We start from the raw sequence: 14877 nt of genomic DNA, 5'->3' as shown, positions 1-14877 counted from the left end.
TTGGTATATCTGCGGTTTTTTAAATTGTGACAAATGAATGTGATCCTTGTAAAACTGGCAAAATTATCCCACAAATGTAAATATCTACGGAGTAAGAAAATATATCAATGTGAGATGACGGACGCAACACATATTATTGTCAACTCAAAATTGTCACATTAGAAAATTAGCCTATCCTGCATTATTTTCAAAAGCAAATATATACCCTTAGCAGTAATTTAGTAACTAAACAGGCCTAAAAACTATATATCTTATCGTAATCTAACTTAAATCTAAAACCAACTCCGGAGCACTGTATGTAGCTGAGGCCTGTTTCTTGGCTGGTGGCACTTCAATTGGCTGATGGATCAAGAAACTTGTGAGACCCTGAAAAAGTGAACCAAATAAAAACTATATATCTTATCGTAATCTAACTTAAATCTAAAACCAACTCCGGAGCACTGTATGTAGCTGAGGCCTGTTCTTGGCTGGTGGCACTTCAATTGAGGAACTTGCGAGAAACCCTGAAAAAGTGAACCAAATAAAAACTTGTGTGTATAAGTTTAAACGGGGAGAATCAATACGTCAATATAAACAAACTTTATGTAAATAAGTAGAAAAGTACAGAATGGTGTCAAAATTGTTAATACACACTATTACAAAGTAAAATCAATAATAAAAAAAAAAATATATTTTTACTATTCTAGATTTAATGCTTACGAATTATGTAAATTAATTGAAAAACTAGTCAAGAGAATTAAAGAGCTTTATTGATCATAATAATTTTTAATACTTGCTCAAATGTGTCAAAACATTCAACATTTCTTGTCTTGTGGTAAATGATTAAAACGCCAAGTATACAAGAATAGCTAAGGTTTTCGGTTTTTTTCTCATTCAGTGTGTGGTATATATATATATATATTGTAAGACATACGTAATTATTAGTATAACAAAATTCATAGAATCAATGTACAGATAGTTGGTGGAAAGGAAGTCTTGTATTACAATTTCGATACAAACCATCCTCCGGATGTAAGTGGACACGTTTAACAAGCATTTCCTGTTTGTTCATCATCGGTGTCTGGGCGGATGTGCGTATATATATATATATATATATATATATATATATATATATATATATATATGGTTGTTTTTAATTTATAGATACATACAAATTATAAAAAGTTTATGTACAAACATGAAATAACAAATTATGTATATATGTATATATATATATATATATATATATATATATATATATATATATATATATAAATACACACACAATAAAAACGAAATTTGTTATTTCATGTTTTTAAATAAACTTTTTATATTTTTTACATATTTATAAACTAAAAACAGCCATTATACCTAATTTACTTAGTGGACACATCACCATGTCTACCTTGCCTATCACAGAGCTGTATAGAATTAACCTACTTTCTGGTAATCAATGGTCATCTGCCTAGTGATTGGAATGTGATCAAAAAAATTATTGGAAACTTTCGAATACACGTTATTGTTAACAATATATTTCTTTGTTGTGTCCATGCCGTGATGTTATTGGCAAATTAAATTTAAATTTTCTTTTATGTCACACAAAACCGATGAAAACCGTCAAGTAAATCTGGACAGAAAACTGTTCATAATGAGAAAAATGTTAAGCTAATTCAGAGATGTTCTAATTGTTTCAATCAGTCTTCATTCGTATGCAGTTTTGAGATTTTGTTTTAATCAAAATTACTAAGCCAGAAACCTGGGATATTGAAAACAAAAAAAGGTACAGTAAATATAACCGATTATCCAAATCTTAAGCATTCAAGATTTGGGCCTTACTGTAACACTTTCGTATCAGTTTTGGAACTCATTTACCTATTCATGTAAAGGAGCATCCCACCGCAGATGGACTTCTGGAGTGAAGTTGATAATATGGACGTGGACTGCTTGGTTCTTCTCAAATTTGGGAGGAATCGGACACAGCCGGTACTCCACCTCGTCTCCAGACAGTGGAACGTATTCTCCTTCAATACTGAAATTTATTAACTCCTTAAATTACATTATAAACATTAACACACTATTCACAGATTCTAAACGGAGTAGTAATTGAATATTGCATGTGAAGTAGTATACATTTCTCTAAGAGATGCAGCAAAGTAAAAATAGCATCAAAATGTACCAATGTTGCCATCTCTTTCTGACTTACTATGGATTAATCAAACTGCCTTCCAAGCTCTGCATTAACACATTTACTGCGGTAAAAATATTTATGAGAATGGCTGAACCACACTGAACCCTTAAACAAACAATGGCGGTCTTCTGTGGCGGTCACCGGTGACCACGCCGCACATGATGTGTTAATATGCTATGTCTATGGTTCTATCTCAGTCATGCTCATTAAACAACTTACTCTGAAATGTGCAGAAAAACCTCTTCTCCTCCCTTGTTTGGAGTTATGAACCCATGTCCTTTCGATCTACTAAAATACTTCACCTTGCCCCTTTCCTGTGGATTGAGTAAAGCTCTTGCACACCTGTAAAAGTAAAATGTAAAACACCTGTTTAGTAACATTCGTAGAGCTACCTATTTATTTTTGCTGAAAATTACAAAATTATCACATATAGTTTTGAAAGTAAATAAAAAGCTTTGCTATGTACACAATCAGAGCATAAGGAATTTAGCACATTAAAAAAAAAACAAAAAAAAGGAAATCTATGTAAGTATCATATGTCCGTTACAAACCTTTCATTGCTGTTCTTCCATGCCTATTTCTTAGATTGTTGATTTGCCTAATACAGAGGTTCTCAAACTGTGGGGCGCGTCCCCCAAGAGGGGCACAATGAAGGTTCAGGGGGGCCAATGCTTGTTTGAAAAATTAATTTAATTTACTTACAAAATAATAAAGCATAATTTTTACTTTTAATCTTAAAACTCGAGACTTTAAAGGTCGCTCCTTTAAGATTCTCTGTGAAGTATGGGCTCAAAACACACAGCTTTAATGTTTCATACTGGAGCTCGCTGGTTATTGAGAGGAAAGGCTTTGACCAGAATATTTGACCTTAGACATAAGGTCCTTGCATTTTTGCTTGACAAAAACCACCAGAACTTAGCGTTTTTTACTGACTCAGTTTTTTTGCTGCGATTAAACCTATTGCCCCATGTAATATGCATAAAATATGCAAAACTAAACAAATAAAAGTTGACTGTAAAATTTCAAAAGCGACTCTCTCATAAAGTACGCTTACATGTAGGTGGGTCCAGCTACCAGCTGGATTATGCAGGGTGGCTCGAAGTAAACAGTTTGAGAACCACTGGCCTAATGTATTCAAGCATTATAGCTTCAGAGAAAGAATTTGGAATGCTGTTGTGTTCTGACCATTTTAGTTGAGTAAATTATTAAATTAGCACTTTAAGATTACTCTAGGATCAAAAATTTTAGATACCTTAGTTTGAAAATTAATCAAATATTAACCATAAGAGCTACAATAATGAGAATTGCATTAAAATTTAGTTTGTTTATTTCTGTGTTTTGACAAACAAATTTAATTAATTTATTAATTATTAATATTTTTTTTTTAATTAACTTTTGGTTTTTATGTAGATAACAACAGGTTAATAAAAAGGTTTAACAATAATTTTATGGTTTTTGCTACTATTCAACCAAACTGCAACTTTGAAAATTCATAATCGTGAAATTTGTGATCTGATTACAACAATTTTTGATACAAGCCATATACTATAATATGACTAGCCTAATATCAATAATTCAGATAGCATTGAAATTTTGTATAATACTAAATAAAATTATGGCTGAACAGTGTGAAACTACTAATGAATTTCACCAAAATGTTTTGCCCCATTTCTCCAACCACTCACTGAAGCGATTGATGAGTAAAAATTATGGATGGCAGATGTGGAAACCTGACCAACCCATGAGACAATCAACGGATTGATACAATTAAATATAAATTTAACTTTTATATTACTAGTTTCAACGAATAAGAGGCGGGAACTAATTAACAATAAAATTTCAAAAACTATACTCTTTTTGACAGCAAACAAAAAAAAAACATTTTTAAACTCATTATAAATTTGTTGGTACATAACCCATCATAATGGACCAAATTAGAAGAAAAGATTACATTGCTATAATGTAAGATTAATCAGCTGTTTAGTTTTAAATTAAGTATACAACACAAAAATTTCAAATATATCTTTCTAAAAACCTTAACATTACTTTTAGAATTTATAAATGTTAATCCAAACTTTTTTGTGGGTGTTCAGTTTTATATTCTCTAGTGATATTATGTTCTATAGTGAAATATATTTAAAGTGATACTTCATATGTGAAAGTGGGGGACAAAATATATACTGTAAGTAAATAATTTTCTTTTTAAATTTTTATAAGAACGTAAAATATAAAAATAATATTTTTTTAGTTTCCTTATTTTTTCATATAACAGGTAAAAAAATTAGGAAAATAACTCAATATTTGTAATTTTAACACATCTTAGTATAACATTGTAAAACGGCTGGAATTGGCCTGGCATCCTTCAGAATTAGGCTTACTAGGTGGAAAATCCCAGCATTTTTGGAAATTTTTAGGCTGGCACTAAAAAGGTTAATAAATTATGATGCATCCTCAGTAAGTTTACAATTATAGATTTGCAGGTAGACTGTAAAAACTTCCTTAATTTGACAAAAATACAAAACGGCTCCAACAAGGCACATGAGAAAGTATACAATATAATAACATAGACCTATGCCTATAACACTTCCAGTTTCATGCAACAAGTTTTTGTATATGAGGCTAGGCTACTAGGCTATTAACCCTGAAAATGGCAAAGTTGAAATTTACAACTCATATTTTCCCACCGTAAGTGCAGACTTTTGCATTTTACAATTTGGGTGTTATTGTGGTATACATGTTTTTAACTCTATAAACTTTTTACTTATGGTCATGATTCAATAAAAAAAGCTTCGTAAAATATAAAATAAACATAAATCAATTGTTGTTTTTTTTATAATTGTAAAGCCAAAAATTCAAAACCGGTGTTTTTTGTCTGGTAAACTTATACAAGAAAATCACTGATCCTATCAACTTCCACCCAAGCCAACCACCATCCTCGAAATTGTACATCAGACCGCAAAAATCTCTAACGTCAGGCACGGAAATCGAACCCATGATTCCAAGGCTAACTCCTCCATCCGAGAGTAGTGCCTTAGACCACACAGCCATCCTGACTTGATGTCTTGAATGTGCAAATAGCTCACTTAGGATACCCACTGTAGCTGTTCAGCTGGATCCCATGCCAGTTCTAGGATAAAGAAACACAAACAGTTTGTATCCTAGTTTTTAAATCCTCATCAAGCAGCTACACTTGCTATTTGTATTCCGAGACATGACAGCACAACACTGTGTGGAAGTTAAGTTGGTAAGTGGAGTTTTATAGTATAGCCATTTTGAACAAAAAACAAGGACGTTAAAGTTATTCTTGTAAAGAGCTTTGTTAATTAGTTACTGCTTAGGCTGATTTGAACCCATGGCTGCAGCATAATAAGCGGCCACTGTGACAAATCAAATCAACTAAATAGTTTTTTTTATTTTTATCAATAAACACACTAGTTTTAAGTAAAATTTCCTGTTTTATACTAATTTTTGCTTTTACCTTTTACAATTAATTTAGCTATAATGAAAATTAGCTTTGAACTTAAAGAAAAAAAATCTTTTACTTGTCTTGGCGTCACAGGAAAGTTAACGGATTTTTTATTAGTGGCGTGCAACGGATTAATATCTTACTTTATTTTATTTTTAATTTAACAAAGTGTAACGAGTGTTACATGTACAAACTTAGATACATTTTGGATAAGACACGAGTACCTCTAAATAAATTATTTACATTTGCACCTTCAATGTTGATATAATTAGTTACTCTAGAAAATATATGGTACAAAATAAAGAGCGCCTAGAAAATATTGGCAATTAAAGTTACTTTTTGAAAACAAATTTTGGTGCTGAAGTCATAAACAATAATAGAACCAAAATTAAAGTTAATCTTTACAAGCACTTACATGATCAGAGCTTGAATTTGGTTACCATCACGAGAGATGTTTATTCACCAGAAGTGTGGGAAGGTGTCAGCTACTCATCGCCAGAGGCATTTCTGATCAGTGCTTTTCTGACCTCAGATCATGTGGCAGATTGTCCAAAGTGATCTGAGCTTGATGTTGGTACTCAGATCGTGATCTGATCCGAGTACATACATCACCCCATACATTCTGACACAAATAGCAGATATAGGCTACATCCCTGTTGTACTTGCGGTCATTATTCAAATACCATACAAATAGTTTTATTTTGTTTGAATTAATTTGGAACAATGTTAAAGTATGCTGTAATTTGAAATACCTAGCCTATAATAGCGTAATTTGGATTGACTTATTGGTTTAAATAATCATGAATATAAAGGATTCTATAGTCATGAATATTGATGATTCTATTGTCATGCCTGTTTATTATACTGCAGCCAAGCCCATCAATATTGGCATGGCATGATGTTAACTTTTTTTTACTATATAGAGAACAACATAGACTCTATAGAACAATAATTATAATTTATTGACTGATTATGCCACTACTTGTTAATGAGTTACATTAACAATTTTAAGTTTAGCATTCTAGGTCATTTCAATATTTCAAATAAAATAGCCTAATTTTAATTAAAGACGTAGTATAGTTACATTACTCACATAGAATCTGTTCTTGTCCTTCTAGTAATTATTGGACTCGGAACATTAAGTCTAGGGCTACAATCAGGAGTTTTCACCGATTGTGGACTATTAGGAACCCCTTTGGGAATTTTAACGTTTAGTGGTTCCATTTGATATAAAAATTCGAATACTCCAATAACTAACTGGGCTTATTGCTCAATAGATCGATAAACGTTACTTGTAAACTAAAAATAATGTTGTTTCGCAACCTCTCTATCACGCATGTGTTTCTACCTACTTCCACTAAACGTCTCAACAGTCAAAAACACGCAATTCGCTCATTACCAGTGCTAACCTCTAAATAAATATTAACCGTAAGATTAGAATCTCCTTAGTCCCATAAGCGACAGACCACTATTTCACATCAACTGCAGTCCCCAAGTAGCAGACAGACCTTGATTAACAGTATTTAGTTTGATGTTCGATATTTAAGAAGTCGAATGTACTATCGAAACTAATGGACTGACGGAAATGTGATATACTAATGAACTGACCGAAACAATCAAAATCACAAAAACGTTAATGTGCAAAGGGTACTTTGGGATTATACCGACCACACCCAGACATGAATCGTTATTTAACATTTTGCTTCTACTGATTACTAGATTAGCGTAGAAGACTATTTCGTCAGTATAAAACAGGAATTGTCTTATCGCAAACCCCTCCCCATCCTCAGACAGAGGTCAAAGTCGAGCGTCTAGTAGATAACGTGATTGCAGAGCCTCGCCGCCCGTTCAGCTGGTGCATCGCTTTGTTGTACTTTCGTGTTTTACCTCTATATTTCTCCAAACACAAAAATTTAACAAAAACAAACATTTACCAAACTAAACTCTTTATTAAAAAAACACTCAAAACTTGTTTTTATTCTTGATCACATTCCGCCACCCAAAATGCGAGTGCCTCCGGCCATCAGCGCGGGCTTCGACAGCACCTTCGGTGCTGCCCCGCGCTGATGTCGACGAAAGAAAAACATCCCTCGAGATAGTACCTATCAGTAAAATATCAAATTCTAGAGGGGCTAATCAGAAATATAAATTGAATTGAAATGGAAAGGCAATTATGTACCGTGCAAATCACGTGATGCCGCGCGGCCTGCCGTAATCAGGATTCTCGAGAAAGATAAGATAACAGCGACAACAATACCGATCACAATACCTGGAAATGCTTGTAAGTTTGTAATTTTGTAATTGAAGAGTTGTTTTTTTCGTTCTATCATGTTTGTTTCTATAAATTTCTATTTTTGTGTTCTTCATACTGGTGTGGTCGGTATAATCCCAAAGTACCGTGCAAAGTATCAAATAATAATTATGTTATTAAAATAAACTATACCAAAAATAAAGTACTTTTTGTACGTTTGGAGAAAAATATCTGATTAGTATTGTAAATCAAAACACCAGAAATCAGTAAGAGGCATATTTTGTATGTTTCTTTGTCTGTTAAATAATATGAATATTGGTTTTCTTATTTCCCGCAATTTTTCACCTTTCTTTGCCAAAGTCTCACCACATCATTAAACACATGTAAAACGAAATAAAGTGTTTATAATTTTGAAGAATGTTCTCAGTTTCATTGTTATCTTTGAACATTACTTGGAAAACTCAATTAATCTATGACATTTAAACCCGAATGTTTCCTTGGTCAACTAGTACAAAGCGTTAATGGCCAGATTTTCATTTTTGTCATTGAAGTTTTTAATTTCTCAACTGCTTATCAACAGAGTAAGCGTTTTAGACAAAATGATGCTTTGGACGAGTTATTTTACTGATTTGAATGATTCAGTTGTTTGATAGCATCAGGAAGCCCATTTATTAGTTTGGCTCATACTGTTCCCCATTGGTTAATGTAATACAGAGAATTGTTCGAAAGTCGTAGTTCATTGATTTTGTGCTTGGTAGCTATCCCTGACTTGTCTCATAATGGTTGAAGTTCTTTTACATCATACAGAATTGCACTTTCATGGACAGTATATGAACACCCCCAAGAAATGTAGGCAGACTAATGCCAGTAACTCAAGTTCCTTTAAAGTATCTCTGCATAAGATCAAAAATTCTGCTTTCTGATAAAATTTGTTTGGAATCTGAAGACACTCGTTTCATTTGTTGTTTTACAGCCACCCAAGCCATATTCCGTATGTCCAAGTGCAAATGTATAAGGTAATATTAGGCTATGTTCAAGACCTCTTAGGTGCAAACATTTGATAAATTACGTAGGCCATAATGCCTAAAGCAAGTTTAGAATAAACAATGTCTGACCAGATTCCACTTCAATCAAAGTAGGTACATCTTTAGATCATTTTTTAACGATTTCCCTATAATATTCCACCAGTAACAAAACAGCTTCTAACATTTTCCCTGCTATTCATTTTGTCTTAAGCGATAATTGATAACACTGGATTTTTAATTAGTTTTTTAATTCATGTCAGTAAAATAATGAATGCAAGAACTAAACTCAACTCAACATCGAATGATGTAATTCAGTATGTTGGTGTATTTCAATAACAGTAAAGTTCTAGGCTCTGATAAACTCCATAAATCGTTTGAATTTTGCTTGAACGGTTGACTTACTGTTCTTGATCTCTGACATAAGCAACACGCTTTGTTAATAAGGCAAGCATGTTTTATGTCCACAAATACTTTAGAAAGGCACTATACATGAATTTAGTCAATGCACGCAAGCGATATCTGTGTTGTTTTGGAGAAAACATGTTTGAAAATAGAAAAATTCTGAATATCTGACGAGTCACAAGTAATTATTGACGAGAAGCAAATTTTCTTACACATATTGAAAAATATCTCAACATGAAAGGTATAGCTTAGATTCTCTTCCTGAATCAGTGTTAGATCAAAGTTCTTCTCAGACAGTTTGGTTGCTTTGAAAAAAAAAAATATCTTATTGAACAAGAGTCAGCGTAAAAATTCTTATGTTGATACTTTGTAAAGAAATGGACTGATTGAGTTGCATGAGTCTATACATATTTTTTAATATTAAATATACGAGGTGCGACAATAGAGTAATGACACTGTTGTGAAAAAAAACACGTTGCTTACTGTGTTAGTCAAGTTTTGTGTGTTCTCCTTGAAAGTAGTTCCCCTCTGATTGCACACACTTTTTCCAGTGCTTCTGCCATTGATTGTAACATTTATGGAACTCATCTTCTGTAATATCCTCCAAGACCCTCGTCAAAGCTTTTTGGACACCTTGTGTTGTTTGGAAATGGAGTCTCTTGATCACCGTTTTGACTCTTGGAAATAAAAAAAGTCGCACAGAGCAATATCTGGTGAATAAGGTGGCTGTGGTAGTACTGAAATTTTTTGGGGGTTAAATTGCTGTACAGACAGAGCAGAATGGGATGGTGCATTATCTTGATGCAGAATCCAATTATCAACAATGTTGGCTCGGACACCAAGAACTCTTTAACAAAGTCTTTCTGAAATTACTTTGTAATATTGGTTAACTTTTTGTCCACGAGGCACCCACTATTTATGAAAAATTCCCTTGGAATCAATGTAGCTAAATTGTTCAGCTCTCTGTCTATAAGTAATAGCATTTTAAATTAATGTATAAATCAGTTGACGTTACTTAACCAAGCAGATAATTCCTCTAGCTTATAAAGTATAAATATAGCCTTTGTTCCTATTAATGCTACATTGCAACCATCAAATTCATCAGAGCGATTTACCAAACTGTATAACTTACAAAACAACGTTCGACCTCTCGAGAACAATGTATCGATATACTTGTACATCAGATGACTGCAGTAGGTGTGAAATATTACAGTTATGTGTTCATAAACTAAAGTCCATATAATATAGATACAAACTGTTGACGACAAAGATGACCATGACTCATGTCATATTTTATCATTAAAGCGTTATAAAGAGTCTTTCTTTATTGATGTTTATGGAGAACAAACGTTGTTTACTTATCATGTAATACGATATATTACGTAAAATGAAACATGTTAGTTACCCTATTATTATCCTGTAGGAAGGAACTACGAACTACTGATGTTCTTACCTGTTAGAGAAATTAGAACACGCATCTATTGTAAATAATATATTTTCCTATAACATAAGTTGTTATTTGTTATCTAATCTCAGAAGCAGGTCCTGCATTCAAATTAACATAAAGCCTCTTCTACACTATTGGGAATTTCTACAGAAACGTTACCCTTAACTCAAAAACGTTTTGTCATAAATTCCTATAGAACTATATACTTTTTTAAAGGTCAAATTCACCTTTATAAGAAACAAAGTGAATTTTTAAAATGAATCTGGCTTTCAACTGTAATAGCTTTCAACAAAAATATATTTAAACTTTTTCAACAATTAGAAATACAGTCCTAAACAAACTAATGAAAAAATATACTTATTGTAGAGATTTTAAAAGTGAAAATTTATAGTTCAAAACCTTATAAAATGAGCCAAATTTTGGTATACCGACATAAACTTTAAAACAAAAGAAGAATTTGGGTTCTTGGAATATGGCTCACTCTTAATTTTATTCCGACACCAAAACATTATTTTTATTTTGAGAAACACAACCGTCACTAAACAACCTTAGTACCGAACAGCCCTGAAAATCAGCTTCTGTCAAATAGTTAAAGAGAGCCGATGATATTTCGACACTCCCTTTCCCTGTCTGCTCCTCTGTCCAAATGTAGAATATGGGGTTTTGAGGTTTTTAGATCACCTGAGAACACTGATTCATTTTTTGGAAACACTCAAAACATCAATCCAAAAGATTTTATCGTATTTCCCCATACGCGGACATAGTTTTTTACCTGCCGACCGTGTGTTTGGAAGAGCAGAAAAGCAGGTGCGAAAAAACCCATAATTTTAACTAAACAGGAATACAATGACATTTACAGTGGCATAGGCAAGGTAAGATTTGTAAGGAGAAGATTGGCCTTTACTTGATACTGAAAAGCTCAGTGAATACTATAAGGACATCCAATCAATTAGTGAACTGAAGAGAATTGAAATACGCTACCGGACACATGAAGAAATAGAACACCTCCAAAATAAAGGAAAAGGAAATTCTTACAAAAAGATTGTGTTGGTAAGAGGTTTGAAAAACTACAGGTATGAAGAAGAAGAGTATTTTGTATCTTTGAGAAAGAAAGGGAAAAAGAATCTTAGACAAGTGAGACTGGAAGAACTCCTACTTCATCATGTGTTAACTAAAGAAAAGACCAAAGATGTTGACAAACTTTTGAAGAAAATGTTTGGAGAGGACTGGTCTACTTCTGACCCACGCCTTAATTGGTACAAGAGTTTGATTTTTTATAAACCCGCTACAGCAGCTGCTGGTGAGGAGCAGGGAGAAATGTGTGACTGCCTCGACTATGAGCGCTGTGACTTGCATAGTTAAATAAATTGTCTGTTTCTTGCCTTAACTACTTATTTTGACAATGTTTGTCACTTAGATAAGGCCTATTTTATAAAATTAGAGTTTGTCCCGAAAAACATTGTTCCTATTCTTACGCTGTGACTTGGCACTTGGACATTTAAAAAACTGTTTGTTTGTTGCATTAACTACGTATTATGACAATATTTGTCACTTAGGTAAGGTCTATACTATTATTTTATAAAAATAAAATTTTGTTCAGAAAAACATTGTTCTTTTACTTCACTGCTTACATGCAAATTGGCTTATGTCCACAACATATTACATGCAAAACGACCTATTTCCACTGAGTTTGTGCAAAAGGTATTATTACCAAAACAAAATCAATTTTTTAAGCTACTTTTTAAGCTGGCCTAACTGAAATGAGTACTTGAATCTCATGTTTGGAACCAATACTATCGCACAACTTTGATTAGAACTCATTATCCTTTTTCAGAGCAAAGCTACAAGTTTTATGCTCTCCCTGAAAAATTACTTATTTGTGACTTAAGCTTGTTTGCATTTTACCTCCTCGTGTATGTATATGCTAGATATGAGATGGAAATTTAGGTTAATAGAAATTATAAACCTCAGTTTGTCAAACCTGTATTACAAAATTGTAGGTCAGTTGATAGGTGACGAATAATCATCGGCCATAAACTCCATACCTATTATTGAAATAAAACTGCCCGTTTTATCCACTCCATTCCAGTATAAAGTCACTTATTGGTTGCCATACTGATTAAATGATTCATGTACAATTTAGCTGACCCAATACATCAATTAGCGTGGGTTCATTGATTTTGATAAGTTTTATTGAGTTTGGCATTATCTATTACACTGTACAGTTAGTTGTGGTTTGTGAAAAATTATGTAAATATAATTGTATCCTCGATAATCAGGCACCTGGATTGTTTATGGTTCGTAGAGCCCTTGATTATGAATCCTTCTGGGATATTCATAATCAAGACTCAAGCTTATGGTGAGGTTCATAGTCCAAACATACGCCACAACCTCACTGCCAACAGGTCTAAGCGTCCTTATAGCACATAGAATCAAAGTACTGTGTAAAATATATTGTAAATTTCTAAGCTAAATACACTGTGCAATGCCCTTCTAGTTCGCGTAGGATTTACAATTGAAATACTCGTTGGATTTGACAGCTAAGTAGAAAACAATCTGTCCAAACGAGCATTATAAGGCACCTGTGCTGTATTTGTTTATTAACCTTTATGTCAATCCATAATCCATGCTAGCGACCACAGAAAACCAGCGGTCACAATGGTCTACAATAAACCGATGATTGACGCGCTCTCTCTCTCTCTCTCTCTCTCTCTCTCTCTCTCTCCTCCCTCCCTCCCTCTCCCTCTTCTTCTCCCTCTCTCTCCCTTGCAAATTGACTTATAAAACTTCAAAAGAGATTCAAAATGTCAAAATAGGATATTATTTAAACCATTATGGAAGCAATGCGTAATTTAATGTGTCTTTTACAGTGTCGAAGAGATTGTCTGTAAAACTTCTGGAACTTAATATACTTTACAACATTTTTTTACTTTCATAACACAATCGAAGTGGCTTTTTTGTTATTAGTGGTGATTTAACGTTGTAACTTATCATATTATATTTTTTTGCCTACTGTATACTAAAAAATTAGTACAGATATAATTTTAGCAGAGAATTTATTTCAGTGATCTGGAGGGACAAGCCTGTTGGATATATTCATTGTTGCTAGTCTAATATAGATGTTGCCAATATTAATTTAGGATAGTAAGTTTTAAGCATTTATTATTTATTGCATATAAAAAGACGCCACTGTTGAGACTGTACACACGTCTAATCACATAAGCATTGGCCTGTGTTTGATCGAAAAGTTCACTGTTTGAATGTAGTCATGGTGATGGGAACAAAACAAACTTTGAATCTGAACCTGTACAGTTCTAACTTTGAGGAAGTATTAATTAACAAAGTCAGTGATGGCTAAACCGACAACAATTAAAGATGCCATCAAGAAGTTTGAAGAAAAGTACAAAGTCAATTCAGCCGAAGCACGGGAGGTCAACTTGCAGTTTCAGTGGTTACCGATTGAAAAAATGGACAATTCCCTGGGAGCGTTGGTGAGATGTGAAAAGTTATCTCTTTCGACGAACATGATTGAGAAGATCGCCGGGCTGGGTGGGTTAAGGAATCTGAAAATACTGTCACTCGGTAGAAATTACATAAAAGCATTTTCAGGACTTGAGCCCGTCGGTGAGACGTTGGAGGAGTTGTGGATATCTTATAACTTGATAGAGAAGATGAAAGGAGTTGGTGTTTTGAGAAAATTGAAAGTGCTGTACATGTCCAACAACCTCGTTAAGGATTGGGCGGAGTTCAACAAGCTGCAAGAGTGCCCTTCGTTGATCGACTTGCTATTTGTCGGCAATCCCTTGTGCGACACTGGCGACGAAGCAGCTTGGAGAGCGGAGGCTATCAAGCGACTTCCTAACCTCAAAAAACTCGATGGAGAACCGGTCATAACGGAAATAGTGTAAACTTGATATTACGTGAGTTGATGCATATAACATTGCTAAATTAAATAATATATTGTAATTAGTATATGTACGTGTTTAAACAGTGTACTGAACGGACTGAACCATAATTATGTAACCAATCATAGCTATTGTGCTAATTTGCATATGCTTGTAGATTCCTTAATAATGATGATAAATTTGAATAGTCTTATTCCAATTTTTCAGTACACCT

The 14877-nt window shown here is 33.3% G+C and overlaps 2 protein-coding genes across 2 annotated transcripts; one reads left to right on the top strand and one right to left on the bottom strand.

Moving 5' to 3' along the window:
• Window positions 1–356: 356 nt before the first annotated feature.
• On the bottom strand, window positions 357–7065 carry LOC124367748 (cold shock domain-containing protein CG9705). Its single transcript, XM_046824831.1, has 4 exons — window positions 6727–7065; window positions 2387–2509; window positions 1852–2008; window positions 357–503 (listed from the first exon to the last, which is right to left on the bottom strand). The coding sequence occupies exons 1-3, from the start codon at window positions 6855–6857 to the stop codon at window positions 1852–1854; spliced, it is 411 nt and encodes a 136-aa protein (XP_046680787.1). The 5' UTR covers window positions 6858–7065; the 3' UTR covers window positions 357–503.
• Window positions 7066–14055: 6990 nt separating this feature from the next.
• On the top strand, window positions 14056–14856 carry LOC124367153 (dynein axonemal light chain 1-like). Its single transcript, XM_046823803.1, has one exon. The coding sequence runs from the start codon at window positions 14109–14111 to the stop codon at window positions 14664–14666; it is 558 nt and encodes a 185-aa protein (XP_046679759.1). The 5' UTR covers window positions 14056–14108; the 3' UTR covers window positions 14667–14856.
• Window positions 14857–14877: the final 21 nt, after the last annotated feature.

Source organism: Homalodisca vitripennis, chromosome 8, assembly GCF_021130785.1.
Source record: "Homalodisca vitripennis isolate AUS2020 chromosome 8, UT_GWSS_2.1, whole genome shotgun sequence".
Classification (NCBI taxonomy): domain Eukaryota; kingdom Metazoa; phylum Arthropoda; class Insecta; order Hemiptera; family Cicadellidae; genus Homalodisca; species Homalodisca vitripennis.
Note: the sequence above shows the minus strand (reverse complement) of the source record. Positions and strands in the feature narration are given on the sequence as shown.

Excerpts from the sequence above, each read along its gene's own strand:
- LOC124367748 (XM_046824831.1), bottom strand. The coding sequence starts at position 6,857 with ATGGAACCACTAAACGTTAAAATTCCCAAAGGGGTTCCTAATAGTCCA. Across the intron at positions 2,510-6,726 it reads AGGACAAGAACAGATTCTAT|GTGTGCAAGAGCTTTACTCA; the intron begins GTGAGTAATGTA and ends TTACTTTTACAG. Across the intron at positions 2,009-2,386 it reads GTTTTTCTGCACATTTCAGA|TATTGAAGGAGAATACGTTC; the intron begins GTAAGTTGTTTA and ends AATAAATTTCAG.
- LOC124367153 (XM_046823803.1), top strand. The coding sequence starts at position 14,109 with ATGGCTAAACCGACAACAATTAAAGATGCCATCAAGAAGTTTGAAGAA.